Consider the following 22016-nt stretch of genomic DNA (forward strand, 5'->3'; position numbering starts at 1 on the left):
GGTATCTGCAGTTCATAAGGTCAGGTTTAGAAAGCACAGCACAGCATCCAAACTGTTGCTCTCTTTCTCCTGTTAATATTCAGGAGAAGAAGGAAAAAATACTGAATTATTTAAATTGATTTCAGAGTAAATTGTCAGATGGGATAAAGCAGGCAGCCTTGCCAAGCAGAGGTCACAATCTGCTTCACAGACCTGTGCATGATCTCTGATGGGCAGAGGAGTGGGACTACCAAGGGACAGGAGGAAAAACTGGGATTGGGATGTCCCCAGAGCCAGGAACACCCTGAGGAACCAGCCCTGACCTCACCCTTCAGAGATCTGCCAGGGCCAAATTCCTCCACTGACAAAAGTCAAACTTCTGGTGAGCAGAAAACAGCACATCCCACATTTCAAAACAAAATTACAAAAAAAAACAAATTCAGGGCAAAGCAAGAGATTCTTACCCAGAGCAAACCCAGGAACAGGATGTGAGCAACCCTGTGAGAAGGGAAGGTAAAATCCTGAAACAGCACAGGGGGACAGGGCTGGGTTTGCTCCTGGGGCTTTGAGAGTCTGAAACTGTTTCTAAATTAGATTTTATTCTGGGTCAAGGATTTTCCATGAGGGATACACACATGCACTTCTGCTTCCAGAATTCCTGACCTTCCAGAGGAAATGTAGGAATTACATTTACATTTGCCCATCTTTATCAGACTCCAGTTATGCTGAAATGCCAGAGACAGAAGTTTCATTTGTCTGGGAGAAACATGAAAGTCTATGGAACAACTGAGAATTGGAAATCAGAACTTCCCTGAGCTCTACATAACAAAGTTACCTGTTCACAGGGAGAGATGCAAGGTGCAGAGTGATTCCCTTGGCTCCAATCCTTAAAAAACCCCACAAACAACTCAAACCCATGTCAAGTTCTTTGTCTCCCATTGTCCCAAGTATTTTGGCTCTTTTCTCATTTGGCAGAGCCTGGTGCTTCAAAACCAGTGATTATAAAAAAAACAGGGTGGGAAGGAACAACTTCACAGATTCCTGAATAAAAACTTGGTGAGTATTTGACACCTGCTCTCATCATTTTTTCACCTGGACAAGAACATGGATAACTTTGCTCCCCAACCTGAGTAGAGGAACAATCAGAGATTAGGGACAAACGTGGCATTTTTGGTGTGTAGGAAGACAGTGCATCTTCATGACAACTCCTGAACTCAATCCTTGTTTCTTAATCCTAAAAAACAGTCTAAAAAAGCACAGGACTCTCACCTTTCCTTGCAAGGAAGGTGACACAAGCCCTTACCCAATGCAGCCCTTTTGCAAGAACATCCATTGATCACAAAGATCAGGACCCAAGCAGAAAGATTGCTTGGGATTGAAGACAATCAGTTATTCCTTTCTAAAACAAAGTTCATCCCATTAAAAAAGGTGACTGTATTTAATAAATAGTCATTTCTGACATAATAAGTTAAAAATTAATTTAAAATAAGCTAGTATAGAATAAATAGGCTTCAGTAAGTGCTTACATACATACATGCCTCTCTGAATGGTTTCAAGTGAGCTCATGTTTAAAAAAGCAAGTTCTGTAATACTGCCAGAAAATCTTGTGCCTTCAGGAAATCAAATATTGCTTTTCTTAGCCCTTTGGGACTGGATTCAGTTCCCATCCACTCAGGAATGGGACAGACCTACTCATTATTGCTGTAAACCTGAGTAAAAAGAAACAATAGTTTGGAAGATGCCACTCACTGCAGGCAGATTCAATGCCTGGGATTTCTAAAAAAAAAACAAAAACCAAAAACCTTTTGACTTTGTTTCTCAGCAGGGTTAAAAAAATCCAACACATTTCCCAAAGCATCCTGCCAGACCAGGAGAGTTTTTGGTTTGGCCTGGAAGTGATTTCTGAACCATGCTGCCTGTACCCAGGTGTTGGCAGCTCCTGCCAAGGCCCTGCCCCTGGAATGCCCCCCTGACTGCCCAGTGTGGAAGCAGAACCCTGTGGGCATCCAGGACATTCCCTTGTTTTGCCACCCAGGAATTCCCTCAAGGTGCAGCAGGTAAGGCAACATCAGCCTCCTCTGGGGGAAAGAACTGAAAAGAGCCCTTTGGAGTGGAGTGGGTTCCTGAAAACCCACAGGTGGTGAGGGAGGAGCAGGCAGCTGACCCCAAACCCCTAAACCTGCCCTTGGGATTTCAGTTTTTGTGGTTGAAGCAGCCCCCAGAGGCCTCTCTGTGTCCAAATGGCTGTGGCTGCCCCACGGCTCAGCCCTGGAGCTCTTTGGTTTGGATGCCCCTGGTGCTGCAGCCCTGGCTCTGCTATCTGGAGAGGTGGGAGCTGCTCTGGGACTGGCTGGAAGATGTGGTGACTCCACTCAGCTGGGAAAAGCCACTGGTGCAGGATTCCAGGCTGGACATGGATCCTCTGGCATGGGACAGAACAGATGTGCTGTTAGCAAGGCTGCATTGGGGGGTTCCTCCCACAGATCAGCTCCCCCTCTCCAACATCTGCACAATTGCTTTTGGGCCCATCATTTCCCACTTGCTCTCTAAGAATCTCTGTGTCATGATGAAAAATTCATCAGTCAGAGACATTTTTTCCCATTTACAGATATTATTCCTTGTCTCTGAGTATTGTTCTGGGGAAAGGGACAGAGCTGGAGCCTCAGAGGTGAAAGAAAAAGCTCCAGAGGACTCCAAATGCAGCCTTGGGAACCCAAGGGCTCCAGGCTCTGAACAGCAGAGTCCCAACTCAGCACCTCCAGCTCCTCCTGCCCAAAGCAGGCTGGGCTCAGGAAGAGCCCCAAGAAGAGCAGGACTGCAGTGAGGGATTTCTGCTGCTCTGACCCCACAGCACCTGGCCAGGTCACACCTCAAGCCACCACCTTCAGGTCTGCTCTGCCCAGTGCCTCCTCCAGCTCCAGGGAAGGGCCAAGGCTTGCACAGAGCTCAGACTGACAGATGGGGAGGTGATTCTGGCATTGAAGGGGCCAGGCACACCCTGCCAAGGCTGGCTGTTCACCTGTCCAGAAGTGCTCATCCTTCTCAAGTGCCAAACAAAATCATCTGGGAAACAGCCCAGCTGATATTTAAATTACTCCAAAAGCAGCTTCTCAAAATATTCCCAACTAAGATAAAAACCCTCTTGAGTCAAAAATCTCCTCCTCTTCAGGCAGCTGCAAGCAAGGCCCAAACCACAAATTTCACTGACGGACAGATTCAAGGGAATCTGAAAATGCCACCAATTCTGTGCCCATCCACTTGTCAGTGAAACACACCCCCTGTGGGGGTCTCTGATATCCAAGTGTTTAACTCACCCCCAGTGCAACTCGTAGTAAAGCCCTTGTAAATGCCCTACCTGAAGTCCTTGGAGGCCAGCACCTCGTAGTAGTAGATGAGCTTGCACTTGTGGCTGGAGCCCTGCAGGGAGGCCAGGACATCGTCCACACGGGGCAGGCTGGAGCTGGAGCAGGGCAGGGGCCCGTGCATCCTCCACTGCAGGATGTAGAAGCCAGGCCAGCGAGTGACATGGGAGCCCTGCAGAGAGGGAGAGACAGCAGGTGAGCACGGGGGAATGGGGGAAGGCCTCAATGACCCAGCACAGGTGGCATTCACCTGTGTCACCTCCCTGAGACACAGCCCTGTAGTACCAGCAGGAAAATAAAAAAGCTTATTTAGCTTAATTTCCATTAAGAATTTTAGCTTGGAGTCTCTTTCCAATGACTCACTCTAAATAAAGATTTCCCACTTTCACAGGGCATCCAGAAAATGATCACAGAATGGTTTGGGTGGGAATGGACCTTAAAGCCCATCCCCATCCCCATCCCACTGTCCCAGGCTGCTCCAAGCCCTGCCCAGCCTGGCCTTGGGCACTGCCAGGGATCCAGGGGCAGCCACAGCTGCTCTGGACACCCTGTGCCAGGGCCTGCCCACCCTCACAGGGAACAATTCCTCATTCCCAATATCCCATCCATCCCTGCCCTCTGGCAGTGGGAGCCATTCCCTGTGTCCTGTCCCTCCATCCCTTGTCCCCAGTCCCTCTCCAGCTCTCCTGGAGCCCCTTCAGGCCCTGCCAGGGGCTCTGAGGTGTCCCTGGAGCTTCTCCTCTCCAGGTGAGCACCCCCAGCTCTCACAGCCTGGCTCCAGAGGGGCTCCATCCTTGGGGTGTCTCCATGGGCTCCCCTGGACTCTCTCCAGCAGCTTCAGGTCCTGCAGCTGTTGGCCCCAGGGCTGGGGCAGCTCTGCAGGTGGGGTGTCACCTGAGTGGGGCAGAAGGGCAGAATCCCCCCTTCTGCTGCTGGGAATGACCACAGCCCCCTTTTCCAGCAGTTCCTGATTTCCCACACCACCAATTCCCTCCCCACCACTCCACTCTGGAGCTGGCAGGACCCTGAGGCCATGGCAGGACCCCAGCCCTCTGACCTGGATGCTCTCTCCTTCCCTGCAGATCAGGGGAGACTCCACCCTGCTGTAATCCACCCCCAGCACCCAGCTCCTGTCAATGAGCTGCACATTGTCCCCTGCACCACAGGGACTTGGTGCTGTGGCTTCTTTGTGACTTGGCTCAGGAGCTCGTTTGGAGTGGAAGAGGCTGAACACCACATCTCCCTTCAGGATGTCAAAGTCCCAGGTGATGACAGATTCCCCCTCCAGGATCTCCACGAGTATCTGGGAAAGGAACAGAACAAGCCCCTTGCAGGGTCAGGTGCTCAGGTGGCAGCACTGTGCTCCTCCCCACTCTGGGGCAAACAGACTTGGCTCCACAACCCTTCAGCTGGGTGATGGTCCTGGTTCCTGAGGGGGATACAGCACCTCCCACTCCCAACCCTACCACTCAAGAGTTTTTACCTTTCCTCCCCATATCAGAATTGCTTGTAAATGAGTAACTTGTTCTAGGAAAACCTCAGTGGAACTGAGGAAACAGCCAAATCAGAGTCAATCCCCATCAGAGAGGCCGGAAGACTGATCTGACACTGATTTGCTCCTTTTTGGGACATCCTGTTTGGTGGTGACTCCCAGCACACACCTTCCTTTATCACCCCCATTACTGTCCCAGCTACACCGCTGGGAATGGGAGCTGAACTATCACAAGGGACACTGAGAGCCCTTTATTTCTCCCAAGAGGAGGAGGAGGAGGGGGAGGAGACTGGACTTTACAGAAGATCAGGCCACAGCAGAGATAGGAGCCACTGCTGCTCACACTGCTGCTCTTCACTCCCACACTTGCAGCTGCTCCCTTGCAGGAACAGCAGCTGCTGCTGAGCTCCCAGTGCTGGAGCCCCTGGCTGCCCCAGCCAGCCCAGCAGAGGGGACACCTGTCACTGTGCCACCCCACAGCTCAGGTGTGCTCTGTACCTCGTGTGGGGCTCCTCTGAGGACGCTGGCAGAGTGGTAGATGGTTTCTGTCCACAGCCGGATGTGATCCGAGTTCTCGGGCTCGTCCTCGCTCTGGTACAGGGACTTGGGGACCAGCCCCCCCTCTGAGACAGTGCACTGCAACATCACACAGACAGACAGACAGACAGGGGCTCAGCATGCTCCAGCAGTGAGCCAGCACCTCCTGTGGCTGTCAGATATGGGCTGAGCCCTCAGCTGGGCCAGAACTGCACTGGGCTCTGAGCTCATGGGAACCACTGAGGTCTCTGTGAGCTCCCTGCAGAGAGCTCTGCTCTGACCCTGCTGCAGTGCTGGGGAAGATGAAACAGGAAAGCCTTATAAATATGATTGCCTGGCAAAAGATTTTGAGAATATGTAAACTATAAGCGAGATTGAAATGAAAGCAAGCTTTGAGATCCCTCAGTTACTGAACAACTGGAAAACAATGGTGTGGCTGCTGAAGGTAATCTCCTTTTGGTGAAACAACACCCTCTGCTTGCAGACAGGCCCAAGGGTCAGAGCAGACCCTACTAGTTTAGCAGAAGGGGCCCAAAGAGGAGTTTTTAGGGTTTAAAATGTAACCCAGTGTGGTAATGTAATGATTCTTACAGGCTGTATGGAAATGCTATAGGATTTGTATCTTCTACTAGATTGGTTAGTGAGAATTAGAATATTCAACACAGAAGAAGATTTATTGTATTGTAATGGGAACCTCGCTCTCTCACCCTTTTACTCTCTTCCCCTCTCACCACCTCTCCCCCTCTCTTCTCTCAGCCTGCTCTGAGCTGTGGCTGCAGCTCCCAGCAGGGCCCTGCCCCCAGGCCCTTTGCAATAAACCCCAAGTTCCTGACCTGGCTGCAGAGATCTCTGTCTCTGTCCTGACTGTCCTACCCCACAACACTCCTACACCCCAGGATCCCAGGGCAGCACCAGCACTGCAGGGGGCAGCCCTGTGTGCCCAAATGATCTGCCCTGTGCCCACAGCAGGGCCATGCTGGCCAGCACTGAGGCTTAACCCCTTCCAGAAGGCAGTGGAAGGCCAGGGAGGAGAGGAACAGGAAATCAGTTCCAGATTGCACCTGCACAAGGGGAAGGAAAACTCACCATGCAGTCTCCTCCCAGGAAGTCTGGGATCACATCCTTGTCCACATAGTCCACCAGCCCTCCTGAGCCCTGGTAGTTATTGCCACTGTAGATGAGGAACTTCTGCCTTGTGTTCTCATTGATAAAGGGACTGACCTGCAAGACAACGGGCACACAGGACATGGCTGTCACTGAGGGCAGCTGGGGACACTGGCTGAGCCATCTCATGACATGTCTCAGCAGTGTGCAGAGCTTCACAGCTCTGAGGCACTTCCCAAAGAGAGGGACAAACTGAAAATGTTCTCTCTCTCTGTAACACCAACTCACAGCACTTTCTGCTTCATGTAAAGGAAGTCTGCAGTCACTGCCTCACCCACAAACCTCACAAGAAATGTGACAACCATGTTCTCACACTGCCAGAGCAGTCAGCAGGCACCAGGCAGAACCAGATTTACTATTTACTACTTATTATTACTACTTATTATCCTTCAGTGTCCTACAGCATGAGATTAAAAGGTATCTGTCTTTGCCCATTTACATGAAAGCCCACCAAGTTTGGGTGGAATGGGCAATTGCAATCCAGGCTTCTCATCCTGTCCTGGTGGATGGCAGTGACCAGAACCCAGTGAGCTGCAGGCACCTCATGGCCTGGTTCTGCTGAGGCTCTTCAGGAGCTGCCCATAAGCTGCCTGGAGATTTTCCCTCCCTTCCTCTGCTGATGTAGCCCAGGTTTCACCCACCAGGGTCCAGAGCACAGGGAAGACCCGTGGTGCCCTCACAATCAGGAGCCTCCCCAGGGTCTCAGGGTAGTTGTCCTCCACCACCTCGATGATCCTGAGCAGGGCCTTCACCCCAGGCCGCCAGAGGTGCCTCATATTGAGCCCTTCCAAGTCCACCAGGCATGTCCAGGATCTAAAATAAACAGGCAGAAAAAAACCTGTCACAACTTTAGAGTGTGGTGGCTGCTCAGTTTAGGATCCACAGTGACCCCACAGCCCCTGCAGGACCCAGGGACGCCAACAAGGGACACAAGCAGCTCCAATAAAAGCACATCTCCACTTGGGCAGCAGAATCCAGGTGAGCTCCAGGTAACACACACCCCCAACCCCAAGGGCAGGAACATCTGTCACTCTGGAAGAAGGTGGTGAAGGCATGCAGGCCTATTGCTAAAAATAATGTAAAAATTCATTTTAAATGAAGATAGAATCTGGCAGACAGGCTCCTGTATTAAAAACCCAGAATTTCAAAGATGTGGATTAAAATCATCAAGACAGAAAGATTAAATTAATCTGAGATGGGATACGAAAATGATGTAAGGAAGGATCAACACTTGCTTTCCAACAAAACTGCAGAATTTGTCTGCATTTAAGTCCAACAAATAAATATATAAATATTTTACGGGCTAGATGGGGACCACAGACACACTGGTGTCTGCACTGTAACCCTAAGGACATCACCCCAAACCACAGCAGCATCCTTCACCATGGCCCTGAGAGTCTGCAAGGGCTCAGGAAAACCAATATGAATCAGTTATAAACCAATGATTGATAAACCAATGATAAACCAATGATAAACCAGTTATAAACCAATGATAAACCAATGATACTGACGTGATGGGGCGGCCGAAAATGTTGGTGTTTTCCTCACATCTCTTCTGTCCCTCTTCATTAATGGACAGAACCTGGAATCAAAGATAGCACAGACAGGGATTAGCCTGAAAATGGCTGAGTAACCAGGATGATTTGAAGATCTTCTTTTTAAAAATACAGAAAGCAGAGGGCAGGGATGGATGGGATATTGGGAATGAGGAATTGTTCCCTGTGAGGGTGGGCAGGCCCTGGCACAGGGCGCCCAGAGCAGCTGTGGCTGCCCCTGGATCCCTGGCAGTGCCCAAGGCCAGGCTGGGCAGGGCTGGGAGCAGCCTGGGACAGTGGGAGGTGTCCCTGCTCAAGACAGTGTGGGGTGAGATGAACGTTAATGTCCCTTCCCACCCAAACCATTCCAGGACTCCTGATGCACCATGCCAAGACTTCCCAGCACCCTGAGGGGACAGGTGGCACACAAAGGCACAGCTCACGTGTCGCAGCAGGGACTCCTCTCCCAGGGCCTTCACCAAACCCTTGGTGTCCATCTGCCCGAGGCGGAGGATGTAGAGCGGCCGCCCATCTTCAAGCAAAGGGGTTAGAGAGGGCAGAACTTTAGTCTCCCAGCATATCACTCTCATACCCTTTTCAAAAGCCACATTAAATATTTGAAAAGGATAAAAATCACTGCCAAAAGCAACCTGTTCAGAGAAATTGCTTTGCACTGACTGATCTGTGCAGAGGAAATACAATTACAGGGACTCACAGGCACTGAACTGCTTTGTTAACTTTAAAAATGTCAATACTGCTTTCCTCAACATCCCAGGCCACCAGTGAGGTGCCAAGGGCATAAAATAAAATAACCCTCCATAAAATCAGAGGGTTTTGGGAAAGCTGCAAAAGGCAGGCCTCAGAGACAGCAGGACTGTGATTGGAGCTGAGCAGTAGCCATAGGATTGGTCAGCAGAAAAATTATGTAAAACGTAGGAATGTAAGGATAAATAGAACAATGGTCTGTGTATTAATGCTTGTCTAGCATAACTCCCTAAGCTGCAGAAAAGTTTATCTAGTGAGATACTAGGAAGTTTTAAGCTTAATAATAGAGCTCTGTGTGTTGTGTTTTAAGGCTCACAAGCAGGTATTGTATCCAAAATAAGCAAGCAGTGTTTAACCAAAGGTACCTGTGCTTATAGTGCTTGGATAGAACTACTGTCAGTGTGCTTTTGCTTTGTGTGATTGGTCAGAAAACTTTTATAGTAAGTTCTAACATTGAGTTCTTGGTCTGCTACTGGCATCTTCCCATTGTCATCCCCATGTAATGAGAGTGGTGGTGGAAAATCAAACAGCTCAAGGCACGTTCCCAGCAGTCCCATCCCATTTGTGATTTGTACAGAGCCCCTGGCTGGCAATCCTCACCTTTGTCCTGGTAGTGCCACCCCCCAGTGTAGTACTCCTGCAGCAGGGCTGGGGGTCTCCAGGACTGCAGGATGAGATCCACCTGGTACTGCTTGCGCCAGGCCAGTGACTGGCACAGCATCTCCCGCGCTTTGTCGATGTTGAAGTCGCGGGCGCGCAGGAACCGCAGGATGTGCTCATCCTTGGGGATCTGCCAGGAGAGACAACCCCAGGATCAGCACTGCAATGTCCCATCTGGCCTGCAGAGGAGGCTGCAGTTGACACCAGTTTTTAATCTCTTCAGAGTAAGACAGCAAACATCAAAGTTCCCTTCTGCCTCCCTCCCTCGGCAGCTAACCCAGCTGGAAGCAGCAGAGGGTGCAGGAGCACAACAGCAGAGACCAGCTCACTTCACTGGCTGTGGGAAGCCCTTCCCCAGGGCAATTCCCAGGAGCTCCAGCAAACCCTGGCCTGGCTGATGTTTCCCCTGGCTGGTTATCCTCAAGGATCTCCAAATCACTGTGTGAAAGTCAGGGAGCTGCAAGTTCACCTGCCCAGGGCAAATCAGCACAGGATGGGAACAGGTACCAAACAGCCACAGGTAACACACTGAGCACAGAGGCACTGCAGGGAATCACAGCTGTGCAGTCTGAATGATGCCACCAGTACCAGTTCCAGCTCTTGTGCAGGCCCTGCTGCTGGTGTTGGAACAGGAAAGCTGCTGAGTGCTTCAAAGGCTTCCCTGCCCCATTACACCACAATAACTCTTGATCCAAATCAGCCCAAACTACAACACACCCTCTCCCAACCACTCACCCCAGCACTAGCACTAATCCTCACATCACAGGCACAAAAGCTTCCCAAAGCAAGTCTGCAGAATGGCTTATCCCAACCTCCTTCCAGATCTGCCATGTTCTCTTTAGCTGAGGAATCAAAGACAGCTTGGCAGGAGTGCCAAGCAGCAGGAATTAACAACAAACCTGATGGATCCCACAGAAGTGCCAAATCTGACTAAGAGCCTGTCAGCTGCAAATCCAACTGGATTAGAGCTGCATGTGCTGCTGGATTCACAGTCCCTCACTCCAACTTCTCCAAAAGTGTTTGGCCTCATTCTCTACAAGTTTCCATAAAAAAAATCCAGCTCTGTGGAGCAGGGATTGTCTCTTCCAGAGTATCCATGTTGTGCTAGCACAAGCCAAGCACTCCCAGCCCTGCTGGGACACAAACCCCCATGTTCAGCAGTCAAAGCTCCTTTGTTTGTCCACTGCCATGCTCAGGGAAACAGAAAGCTGGGTAGAAAGCAAGGCTGGCAGCTGTGTCAGGAGGGAGCAATCTTGGATTGACAAGCAAGAGATGGTAAGAATTGGCTCACCTACAGAAGGGGCAGAGTTCAGGCAGCCTAAACCAATCCTGAAGCACCTTAGGAGCAGTGGGGAGGTTAACACTGGTTCTAACAGTGCATCTGTGTGTCCTGGAAAGGAGAGGGCAGCCCTCCCAAAGATGATCTCAGGAGTATGTAGAGGAATTCAGTACGACAGCAAGTTTAAAGCCAGCAGAATGTTCATCAGATAATTCAGGTTTGTGTTCCTGTGGCTCAGAGGCAGCTGTCACTCACCAGGCCCAGCCCAGACACCCACAACAGCTCCTGGATCCCTGCAGGAGAGGGGATGGCTGCTGGAGGGTTTGATATTTTCCTGTTTCAAACCTCCCCTGTGCAGGGCTCCAGGCAAGAGGCAAATCCAGCACTTCAGTTTGGACCAAAGGCAGGAAGCTCCAAGAGGACTCATTCCACAGCAGAATTAATCTTTTATCCTTGTCCAACCAAAGCAGCAACTCCCACATGCAAGAAAATGAAGGTTTAATTTCAGCCTGCTTTTGTATTCCCTGGTAAAACTGCTGCACTCTCCTGCATGCTGCAAAGCCTTGAACAGAGCTTTAAGCTGTTGCAGTTTTAACACCATTTACAGTTTGTTCCTTCAACTCCTCAGATTTTTAAGGAACAACATATCTGATTGTAAAGGTAATGTCTGCTTTGGAAGGAATGGGGGAAAGATAGTGAAATAGGACAGAGGACAAAAATAAGAAGGGCCATTTTCCAAGAAACAGGAGATCTATTTTTTGATAATTTCTGATAGAGGAATAAGGCCATCCCTGCTCTGAATTAAAAGAACAGATTGTCACAGCAAGGTAAGAGCCTCTCCAGGGACAACCCCAGCCTTGCAGGAGAAGCTCCTGATTTTGGTCAGCACTGTCAGGGCATCAGGAGAAGCAGCTGAGCACTCAGGGGGTTCAATGTGAAGTTTCAGCAGCCAGCACCTCCCCTCCTGTGTGCCCACATCCTCCTGGGGACAGGGCCCAGCAAGGCCACCCAGAGGCAGCTCCAGTGTCCCCAGAGCTCAGGATTCAGCTGCACTGCTCAGGGGACAGGGGCTGCCACTCCCTGCCCAGCACCAGGCACCAAGGGGCAGCTGCTCCACATTTGGCTTATGTGTTCTCACCTTTTCCTTCCCCAGCCTCTGACATGGAGGGGGAAAACCAACCTGTGGGTTGATACTTTTCAACCTAAACAAAGGTTTAGGTGGTGCCTGTTCCAGGTGAAAGCAGGATCCCTGCAGGTCACAGCAGGGACAAAGCCTCCCTGTCTCTGGGATGTCCTCCCATCCAGGACCCACTAGGTGAGAGATCTCCTACCCCAGTGGAGCCCACACCACTTCACTGTCCAGGGCTCCATGAAAAGCCTCCTGAGAGCCCACTCACACCTGGGGACTGACCCCTGCCTGTCCAGGGCCTCCCATCTGACTGGAGGCTGGATCACAGCAGACACAGATCAAAGCAGCTTCCAGCAGAGCCCTTTTCTTGGTGAGGCTGCTCCTGCTCACACAGCTCACTCACTGCCCCAAGCTCCTTCCTCAGGGGCAGAGCATCACAGGGACACAAGAGCAGCTGCCAGGAGGTGTCACAGCCCCTCAAGGGGCCCTTTGCTACATCAGGTGTGTATATATACAATATATTATATATCACATATACCATATATTATATATCACACATACAATATATTATATATCACACATCTGTTCCTGCAGTCTCTACCTGCCTCCAGCAGCCCCCATCCTTCTGGTCCAAGGTATCCAAGGTGCTGCTGTTGATGCCACTGTACCCCAGTGGCCTTGGCCAGCTCTGGCAGATGTTTGGGGATAGGAATTTATCAGCTCTAACAATTCAACAGCACTGTGGGTGTCTGGAGCTTATCAGCTGCTGGGAGCCTCTGACACTGCCCCAACACCTCCTGCTCTCTTCAGAGTGAGGTTTGCTGGGAGCTGTTTCTCCATCCACATTCCTGGGTACCAACAAAACCCACGTGCCTGCTCACACTCAAGGGAACTTCAGGACAATTGCACTAAATCTTTGTTACATTTGATTTCTACAGAGGTGATTCACATTCACTTTTCCAAGAAAAAACAGCATTCTAAATCATGTTCAGACTCCCTGTACTCAGATGAGACATGCTCAGCTCTGAGACACACAGCACAGCATGCAGGACTGGCAAAGCTCCTTGTAAGCAGCAGTGTCTTTTGGAAAGGCCAGGTAAAGGGAAAAGAATGAAAATCTTCCCAAGCCCAGGAATGCAGAGTACCTCACCTAACCCATCCTGACTGACTGAGCTGATTCCTTCTAAGCCAGGAAGCTTTTACTGTTGAAACCTCATCCAGCTGCTTTCTGCTTCCAAGCAGGATCGCTTGCTCCTCTTCCTCAGCATCTTTTATCCACTCAGCCCACCCAAGTACTCTCTCTGGTGCTATCCTTGGTTCTTCTTTCCTTCCCTCCTAATCCCTCTCCATCAGGAAATCTGGAGTTAAACCCCTTTTGAGGCATTTAAGCTGCTCTAGACCCTTTCTTTTCCCAGCCACCTATCAGTTACCCTGCTGGTGTGACAGAGACTTTCCTTTAACCAGAAGGAGCCCACGACATTCCAGCAGAGCAGAGACACATCCATCCCTCAGTGCCTGTGCTGCTTCTCAGGGAAATATCAGAGAACCATGGAATTTCCTTGAGCAGGAAGGGATCATGGAGTCCAACCCCTGACCCTGCACAGACACCCCAACAATCCCACCCTGTGCCTGAGGGAGGTGTCCAAACACTCCTGGAGCTCTGGCAGCCTCAGGGCTGTGCCCATTCCCTGGGGAGCCTGGGCAGTGCCAGCACCCTCTGGGGGAAGAGCCTCTCCTGATCTCCAACCTAAACCTGCCCTGGCACAGCTCCAGCTGTTCCCTGGGTCCTGTCCCTGGTCACAGAGAGCAGAGATTGGAGCTGCCCCTCAGGAGGAGCTGCAGCCCCAGTGAGCTCTGTGCTCCATCTCCTCTCCGCCAGCTGAACAGGCCAAGTGCCCTCAGCTGCTCCTCTTATGGCTTCCCCTTGAGACCCTTCCCCATCATCATGTTCCTCTTTTGGACACTTTTTGACAGCTTTAGATCTTTCTGATACTGTGGTGTCCAGGACTAGAGGTGAGGCCACTGTGGCACAGAGCAGAGCAGGACAGTGCCCTCAGTGTCTTTGGGCTGCCAGGGCTGGCTCATGCTCAGCTCAACATCCACCAGCACCCCCAGCTGGTGGTGTCACACTGCAGCCTCTCATTCCCCTGTGTGTCTGTGCAGCCAGGGCTCCCCATCCCAGCTGGGGATGCCCCTCAGTGCCCCTCAGTGCCCTGCCCACCTTTCCCTTGTGGGTCTCCTGGAGCCACTGGCGCAGGCGGATCAGGCAGCTCTCCTGCAGCGGGGTCAGCTGGCCCAGGTAGCGCTCAATGTAGTCAGAGTCCAGTTTGTCACCTGCAGGGGGACAACAGCTCAGAGCAGAGTGGCACAGCCAGCAGGGAGGGGAGCAGGTGCTTCTGCACATTGGGCTCCCTATGGTTTACATGGGATTTGCTCAGAAGCCTCATCCCAGCAGCCTGAGGGAGGGAGAGAGGGACACTCTCCTGGTGATTGGGGCACAAAACCACAGCAGCATGTGCTGGATCACAGCTGGATCACTCCACCTGGCTCTGCCTCCAATATTCCATTCAGCCCTGAACTGCTCCAGCAGGAGCTTTAAAAGATCTATCATGAGCTCTGGCACTCAGCTCACCAAGCACTCCAAGACCTGGGCACTTCCATCTCCACCTGTCCTAAATCTCACCCACAACTGCAGTGACAAGTGGCTTGCTGGGAAACCAAGCCATTCTTCTGCCCAGGGACACAGAGACTGAGGGAGAACAACAGCACATTTCTGACAGCCAGGGAGGATTCTGGCAGGAGGAGAAGTCCTGTGCACACCAGGCAGCTCCTCCAGCCCAGAGACAAAGGACAAGGGGTTGGTGACTGCCAGCACCGAGGGACAGGGGGATGTGACAGAGGGATGTGACAGGGGATGTGTCACCCAGGGCTGGCAGGTGCCAGCCAGCAGAACAGGGCAGCTGGGGGGAGCAGCCCAGGCAGCAGATGGGGTGGAAGACACAGGGAGCAGGGCTGGGGACACCTCAGAGCTGGCTCTTTGTCAGGCACAAGGTTCCAGTAGATGCCATCACCTACAGAAGGAGGCCTGGACACCCACAGGATAACAGAAATTGCATTTGGAAGTGAGACATCCCATGGAACCCCCAGAGCCAGCAAGGTGGGGAGCAGGCCCAGGGGAGCTAATCCTGTCCTGAGCAGGAATATGGGCAGAAAAATAAAGGCTACTCTCCTCTTCTGCTAGCTGGGACTCACCACTCTGAGGACAACATTAATCTCAAACATTTCTCCTATTCAGCTTCTCTGTGGATTCCCATCTTTTCCCAGAAAAGCTCCCAGAGAATGTCAGGTGAGAGCAGAACTACTGATATTTCCAAATTCCAAGCTTTTTGCCTAGTTACACTCAGCAAAAAAAGTGCTGCCTTTACTTCCCAGGAATGACAACAACTGTTTCTATTACAACAACTCTGGATTCAAAGGTCCCTCCTATTTCTTTTCGCCAGAGAAATCTTTTATTTAGTCTAGAAAATATCATCAGACCAACACATGGTAAGATAAACTTTGATTCAGGCATTTTGTGGGAAAAATGCATTAGGAGACATTCCTCAAGTTTGTCTTGGCCTGATACAGGACCAAAAACCATCCAAACCTGTCCCCAAGAACATTAATTTTGGAACAGATAAAATATTTAATTCCAGCATACTGAAGGCATCTTCTCTAGTTTAAAGTATAAAATACCTGATCAAACCTAATTTTTTTCTAAGCTCCAAAACATACTGCCTGCACAGCTTTTTTGTTTTAGGGGAAAGAAAAAGTTCCATTGTTTATTTTCCTTGAAAAAAGAAAATAGCTTTCCCTCCTCCTCCCCCACACTCCAGATGAAAAACCTGATGCCAAGAGAAATGGAAATAAGCTCGTGGGTCAGTGAGAGCTGCAGTGCCTACCGTCGGGGCTGGCAGGCTCCGGGGGCGGGCAGGGGCTGCCAGGAGGGTCCCTGCTGGTGCCAGCAGCCCCGGATTCCTGCGGGGTGGCACCGGGGGCCCGTGCCAGCGCTGGGGCTCGCTCCTCCTCCGCCGCGGGAGGGCTCCAGCGAGGGATGAACGTGATCCCCTGCGAGATCAGCTCCTTCAGGTAGTGCTCGATCACCTCCTTGCCCTGGAGGGGAGAACTCTCGTTAGGAAAAGCCTCCTGCAGAGCCAGCAGGGCACTGGAGTTTGCTCAGGACAGATGATGAATGCTGCTAAGGGTAAATGGAGGGGAAATCTCTCCTTCCATCCCCGTGATCCTGTCAAAAAACCTCCAGTATCCAAGCCCCCTGTGAATGATGAATTACAAATAATGACCAGGAAAATCCCAGTTATGGATGCCTTTCTAACACTTTTACCCCATCCTCCTGCTCTCAAACCCAATTAGCTGCCCTGTTCCTCTGCACACAGAGCCACTGTCCCAAGCCCAAGCTCTGGAGATACAGGGAGTGTTTTTCAGCCAGGACTTTCCCTTCCTGCATAAGAAGAGTGTGCTCAGTGCCCAGCAGCGCTGCACCCACAGCACCCCGTGCCCTGCTCCCCTGGCACAGCCACATCCCAGCCAGCTCTGCTCTGCCCTGGGCTCTTTGCCTTCCTTTGCCCACCTGAGGGACTCCAGAGCCACAAGCAAGGGCACAAAGCTCAATTGGGTGTGTTTACAGAAAGGAAAACAGAGGGCCTGGGTGCTCAGGCAGCCAAAGAAGCCCAGGGGCAGTCAGGGAGGCCCAGGGGCAGCCAGGGAGGCCCAGGGGCAGCCAGGGGAGCCCAGGGGGCAGCCAGGGGAGCCCACAGGCAGCCAGGGAGGCCCAGGGGCAGCCAGGGAGGCCCAGGGGCAGCCAGGGAGGCCCACCTTACCCGTTTGATGTTGGAGGTGTACTGCTTCATGGCAATTTTTTCCACGGTGCTTTCAAAGCCAAAAAAGGATTTGATGTCGAGAGAGGCTGACTGCTCAAAGCAGGTCCAGTCCTCGTTCTCGGGGTGAACCTGCAGCCAGGGGAACACAACACACAGGAGGGATGGGGGCACAGGGCTCATGGCCCTGGCACCACAGAGAGGGGGCAGAGGAGGCACTGCCACACCTGGAGTCACCAGCCAGGTCCATTCCCCTTGTGAGAACCCTTTGTGAACTGGACATCCAGACTTTTGCCAACCCAACATTCTTCACATGCACAAGGCAATCAAGATTTAAACCCATGTCTGCCTCAGCAGACGTGAACTGCACAAAAAGAGCAGTGGAACTGCCCACATCAAGCATTCATATCAAAGTCTCCTTATGGAAAGATAGAGATGGCCTTGTGGAACATGCAATTAAAACTCCTACACCTGCAAAGAAGAAAGATGCAAACCAGGTTTTCTTTTTTAGTTTTGGATGGGAGACTCAGCCACTAACATCAGCTTTCTCCCCAAAACACTGGGGACATGGCAGAGCAGGGAGTTTCCCCACTCTCCAGCTCAACACACACCTTTCCCTCATTTCCCCTCTGCTGCTCTATATATGACAGAATCCTTCCCTCTTTCAAACTTAACCCTTTCCTGAGAAGGCTCTGCCTCCTCTCTGCAGGTGCTGCTGTTCACAAACTGACAGGAAAGAAAAACAACTCCAGCCCCCACACAGAGATACCACAAAAGACAAATTCCCTGGGGAGATATTAAGTAACTGCAGGAGCAGGATCATATTTCTCCAAGTTGCCTCAGAGAAGGCAGCAGAAAAGGAAAGATGAGAATAAACCTGCTTCCGGTGCACTCTGGCAGGGAAAAGGGAACTGGTAAAAATAGAGCAGGGAACCATCTTGAGGATGCAGCCAGCAGCTCCCACCCTGTTCCCCTCAAAGCCCAGATGCTGACGTTTCCTTCCTAAGGACACAGCCAAAATCAGCAAGTGTAACAATCTCAGAGTTGACCTGGGAGCAATTCAGACCTGTCAGTGCCTTTGATAATGATAGAAGTTTAATTTACAGCAGTTTTTAGGATGTTTTTAGGCTGTTTTTAGGTGGCCTTCTGCAGCCACCAAGGGATCTCTGGCCCAGGAACACCCTCACCATCCAAAATGTTCACAGCTTTTCCACTTCTCCTCTTGCCTGAAGCTCCTCACAGCCTGTTTACTCCAAGAAGCTGAGCTGCTGTCCAGTTGCCAAAAGGGCAGGTAGGTAACAGGAGCTGGACATTAGTGTAAGGAAAGACAAGCAGGATCTGATTGCTTCCAGAAACACCTGAGCTGTTTCATGGTGGCTGGGCCCTCAGAGCAGCATTGCAGTGAAACAGCACAGAAACAGCCACACAGGGAGACAGCCTGGCCACAAATAAGGCTCAAGTCCTTTCCCAAATCTTTAGAGCACAAAAATAATGACAAACAAGGTGCTAAAACTTTCACTTATTTGTGGGCAAAATAAATTGTCAGGCTTCACTCAGGCCCTTATAATAATGAACAGTAAGGGTTTAATTCTAGACATCCAGATTTATAGACATGCCCAAGCTCTAGATGTTTTTGTCAGCCTGAATTTCAATCAAAAAGAAACTGAGGGAACACCAGCAGTTCTGGAGTATCAGTTCTGTTTTCCACTTTCACTCCAAGCAGGGAATCACAATCAACCTGAAGAAGTTTCTCAAGCCCTATGAAAGCACAGAATGGTTTGGATGGACACACAGAATCACTAGGTTGGAAGAGACCTTTAAGATCATCAAGACCTTAAAACCCAAATAGTTCCACCCCCTGCCATGGGCAGGAAGAAATTTCCCTATGCCAGGCTGCTCCAAGCCCTGCCCAGCCTGGCCTTGGGCACTGCCAGGGATCCAGGGGCAGCCACAGCTGCTCTGGGCACCCTGTGCCAGGGCCTGCCCACCCTCACAAGGAAGAATTCCTTCCTAATGTCCAATTTGTCTGTGGGAAAGCCATTCCTCCTGGTCTTGTCTCTCCAAAGCAATTGAACAGTCCCACACCCAGGACCCAACAGCCTTTCCAGCCCCAGAGTCTCCAATCCCAGTGTTCCAGAGGTGCTCAAACCCACCCAGGCACCTTCCCCCAGTGTGTGAGTGCACAGCTGCCCCCTCCCAGCACAGCCAGCCCCAGCAGGGCTCTCACTGAGTAGCTGCAGGTCTCCCTGACCACCACCCTGTTGGCAAAGGTCTCGTTGTGGGCCTCGATGCGCAGCGTTCGCTCCCTCCAGTTCACCGTGTTCCTCTGGATGAAGAACACGTGCTCCACCCCTGCAATCTGAACAGCAGGGGAAACACTGAGACACAAGAGTAGCTTTAGGAGCCTTTATCTATCTGAGCCAGCCTACAGAATGCAGGCCTCTCTGCTCCCCAGGTTCCACCTGCCTTTTTCAGCAGCCTGGGAGCGTCCACGTTCAGCTTGCAGCTGCGCTCGATGACGTGGATGGCTCCGTCCTCGCTCCTGGATTCGTGCAGGATTTCACTCCCCAGGAACACTGGGATCTCTGGGCATGTAGGAAAGCGTTTCTCGTAGGCCTAGAAGTGAAGATAAAGTAAATTTCAGCTTCTGGGTAAATCAATTTTAACTGTTTCTGAATTAAATAATTCCCTTACAGTGAAAGTCCAACAAAACACAGCCCTCTGAACTCTGGAGTTTCCCCCAGTTTTCTCAGAGGTGAAGTTAAAGCACAGCACCATGTCAGTCACCAGCCAAACATGCCCTAACATAACTTTCCCTTCACACATGAAGTAGAAACAGGATCCTGTTGTTGAAGAATACTAGGAAGGGAATCATCACTTCAACATCAGGAAGCTCCTAACTAGCAAAAGCAAACAGAGCTCTGCTGATTTCTGCTGGCTAAAGACTGGAATATTATAATCTCTGGGTCAATACTGTTTGTATGAAGCCTTAAAATGTGATGTGCCAAACAGTTCTTGTTGCTCTAAACTATCAAGGGTAAGACCACCAATTATTGGCTACTGACTTTGCCTCAATTTATCACTTCTAAACCAACTCTGTCCTGGCTCTGAAATGTTCCCTGTTCTATCAGCACATCCCTGTGAAAAGCCCTTTCTCCAAAGCTTCTTTAGCAGCTCTAGCAGAAATCCACTCTTCCCTGGCACTTGCAGAGAAGTTAGCTTGCATGAATAGTACCTACTGCTGCTGCTCCTTCCCTAACTTCATCTCTTACTATATTCTAAGATGTTGGCAGGATGGAATGTTTTCCTTGGATTTCTGAAAAGCCTCTTGCATGTTGTGCTGCTGTTACAAATATGTGGGAGCTGCACAAGCTGCCCAGAACTCCACTGCAGCTGGTCCAGGAAGAGAACCTGTGCTCTCCTTCCACTGGACTCTCAGAGCTCCACATTTCCATCCTAAGATGTTTCTGCCATCTTTCCAAGGCAATTCCTCTAGGAACTGCTGTCATCTTCCCACCCTCCAGAAGACACCACCATTTTGTACAGCACAGAAAAATAAAAACATCCATGAGTTCTCTGGCCCAAAAGCAAACACTGCTGTGCTGATGCTGGAGCTGGGCTGGGCTGTCAGCTCCCCATTAACACAGCCATGCAAAGCCTGGATGCCCCTGCACAGATTCATGTCCCTGCTCCCAAAATAGCCCAGGCACTTAAGGACACATTCCAGATCTGCTCTCGGACCTCTGGACGGGAAAGGAGCTATTTCAGATTATCATGTTGCTCCAGTATCAGGAGGGAAGTGCAGGCAGCTGCCAGCTGGAGTCCTGGCCAGAACAGAGCACGCAGGTTTGAAATCCTGCTCTCCCAGTCCCTCAGCGAGGTCCTGCTTGCTTTGCCACACTTCTCAGAGAACTCTTCCCTGTTCTTCTACCTGTGCTTATCCCTCCTCATCACAGCAATAACAAAACCAGTTTAGATAAATCCAAATTCCCATGCTAAGTGACTGTTTTCAACAGTTTCCAACACAGACTCCCCTGGCTCCAGCCAAGAGAAGCACTCGCTGCTTTGAGCAGCTGAATTTGTTAGGATGGGAGCTCATGGATCTGTGTCAGGAATTGCCACAGGACACTCCCAGCCATCCTCTCCTGGTGCCCTTTGCTCCAGGGCCACCTGCACACCTCAGTACCTGCTCTCCTCCCTGCACTCACCAGCCCATTCATCTGCCCAGGCACAGTCAACACCTCCTGTTTGTGCTGGCACCTGCCCTGTCCCAACCCTCCACACTCCAAACCACCATCCAGGGCTATCCTGAGGTCAAAACCTGCACCTTGCTGGTCTCTTCTGTTCCAGCACACACAAATATCTCCTCAGGCCACCCATTCTGAGTTACTGGAGTCCTGAGTGCTTGGGCAGTGCATGCTGAGAACACCTCAGAGGTCACTGGGATACCAGAATATTTAGCAATTGGTTTTGGGCACTTTGTCCCACGTCACTCCATACCTGTGCCCTCAACACAGCTGCAAGAAGTGCCACTGAAAGCCCTTCCCTGAGAGAATGCTGCCCCAATTAACTCCACAGCAAGGGTGGACAGATTGATAGGACAGTGGGAAAGGGTCTTAAAGTAAAAGAGGACACACTTAAATCAGATGTTAGGAAGAAATTCTTCCCTGTGAGGGTGGGCAGGCCCTGGCACAGGGTGCCCAGAGCAGCTGTGGCTGCCCCTGGATCCCTGGCAGTGTCCAAGGCCAAGCTGGACAGGGTTTGGAGCAGCCTGGGACAGCAAAAGGTGTCCCTGCCCATGATGGCAGGGCGTGGGTGGGACTGGATGGGCTTTTAAGGTCTCTTCCCACCCAAATTATTCTGTGATTCTGCCCTTTCAGGGGTGCAGCTGTGCCAGGAACATTTGAGGGAATTTCCAGACAAACAAGAGCTGTTCTAGTGGGACCAGGACCCTGAACAGCTTCACCTGGGTAGCTTCACTACCCCGGGGGCAGGCAGAGTGCCTCTGTCTGACCTGCTGAGCAGACCTCAGCTGGACAAGAGAAAGGATTTTATAGATAAAAACCAATAAACAACCTTGAGACTGAGAAATTAAGAGCTCTGACTCTTTCTTCACCATGGAGGGACCACAAAAGCCAGTCTGAAACCACCACTGAATGCAGCTGTCTGTGGCTCCCACCTGAGGGTAAAGCACTGGATCTCAACTCCCAGCTGCCTCTTTCTCCACTAACTATGGAGCT

General features: G+C 51.0%; 1 protein-coding gene across 1 annotated transcript in view; it reads right to left on the bottom strand.

The window, feature by feature from the left end:
• Positions 1-2131: 2131 nt before the first annotated feature.
• SEC14L5 (SEC14 like lipid binding 5) overlaps positions 2132-22016 on the bottom strand; it is a 33725-nt gene continuing 13840 nt past the window's right edge. The window contains exons 3-16 of the mRNA XM_054271029.1: positions 19243-19392; positions 19004-19135; positions 16780-16908; positions 15844-16054; positions 14124-14236; positions 9435-9624; positions 8513-8601; positions 8046-8116; positions 7176-7347; positions 6457-6591; positions 5332-5469; positions 4399-4644; positions 3335-3513; positions 2132-2401 (exon numbers count right to left, since the gene is read on the bottom strand). Of these exons, the coding sequence (XP_054127004.1) occupies positions 2296-2401; positions 3335-3513; positions 4399-4644; positions 5332-5469; positions 6457-6591; positions 7176-7347; positions 8046-8116; positions 8513-8601; positions 9435-9624; positions 14124-14236; positions 15844-16054; positions 16780-16908; positions 19004-19135; positions 19243-19392 (2061 nt within the window). The 3' untranslated portion in view covers positions 2132-2295. The remainder of the gene's footprint in view (positions 2402-3334; positions 3514-4398; positions 4645-5331; positions 5470-6456; positions 6592-7175; positions 7348-8045; positions 8117-8512; positions 8602-9434; positions 9625-14123; positions 14237-15843; positions 16055-16779; positions 16909-19003; positions 19136-19242; positions 19393-22016) is intronic.

This window comes from Melozone crissalis, unplaced genomic scaffold, assembly GCF_028551555.1.
Source record: "Melozone crissalis strain CALT ecotype California unplaced genomic scaffold, PUWL_Pcris_2 ptg000012l_1, whole genome shotgun sequence".
NCBI classification, from domain to species: Eukaryota; Metazoa; Chordata; class Aves; order Passeriformes; family Passerellidae; genus Melozone; species Melozone crissalis.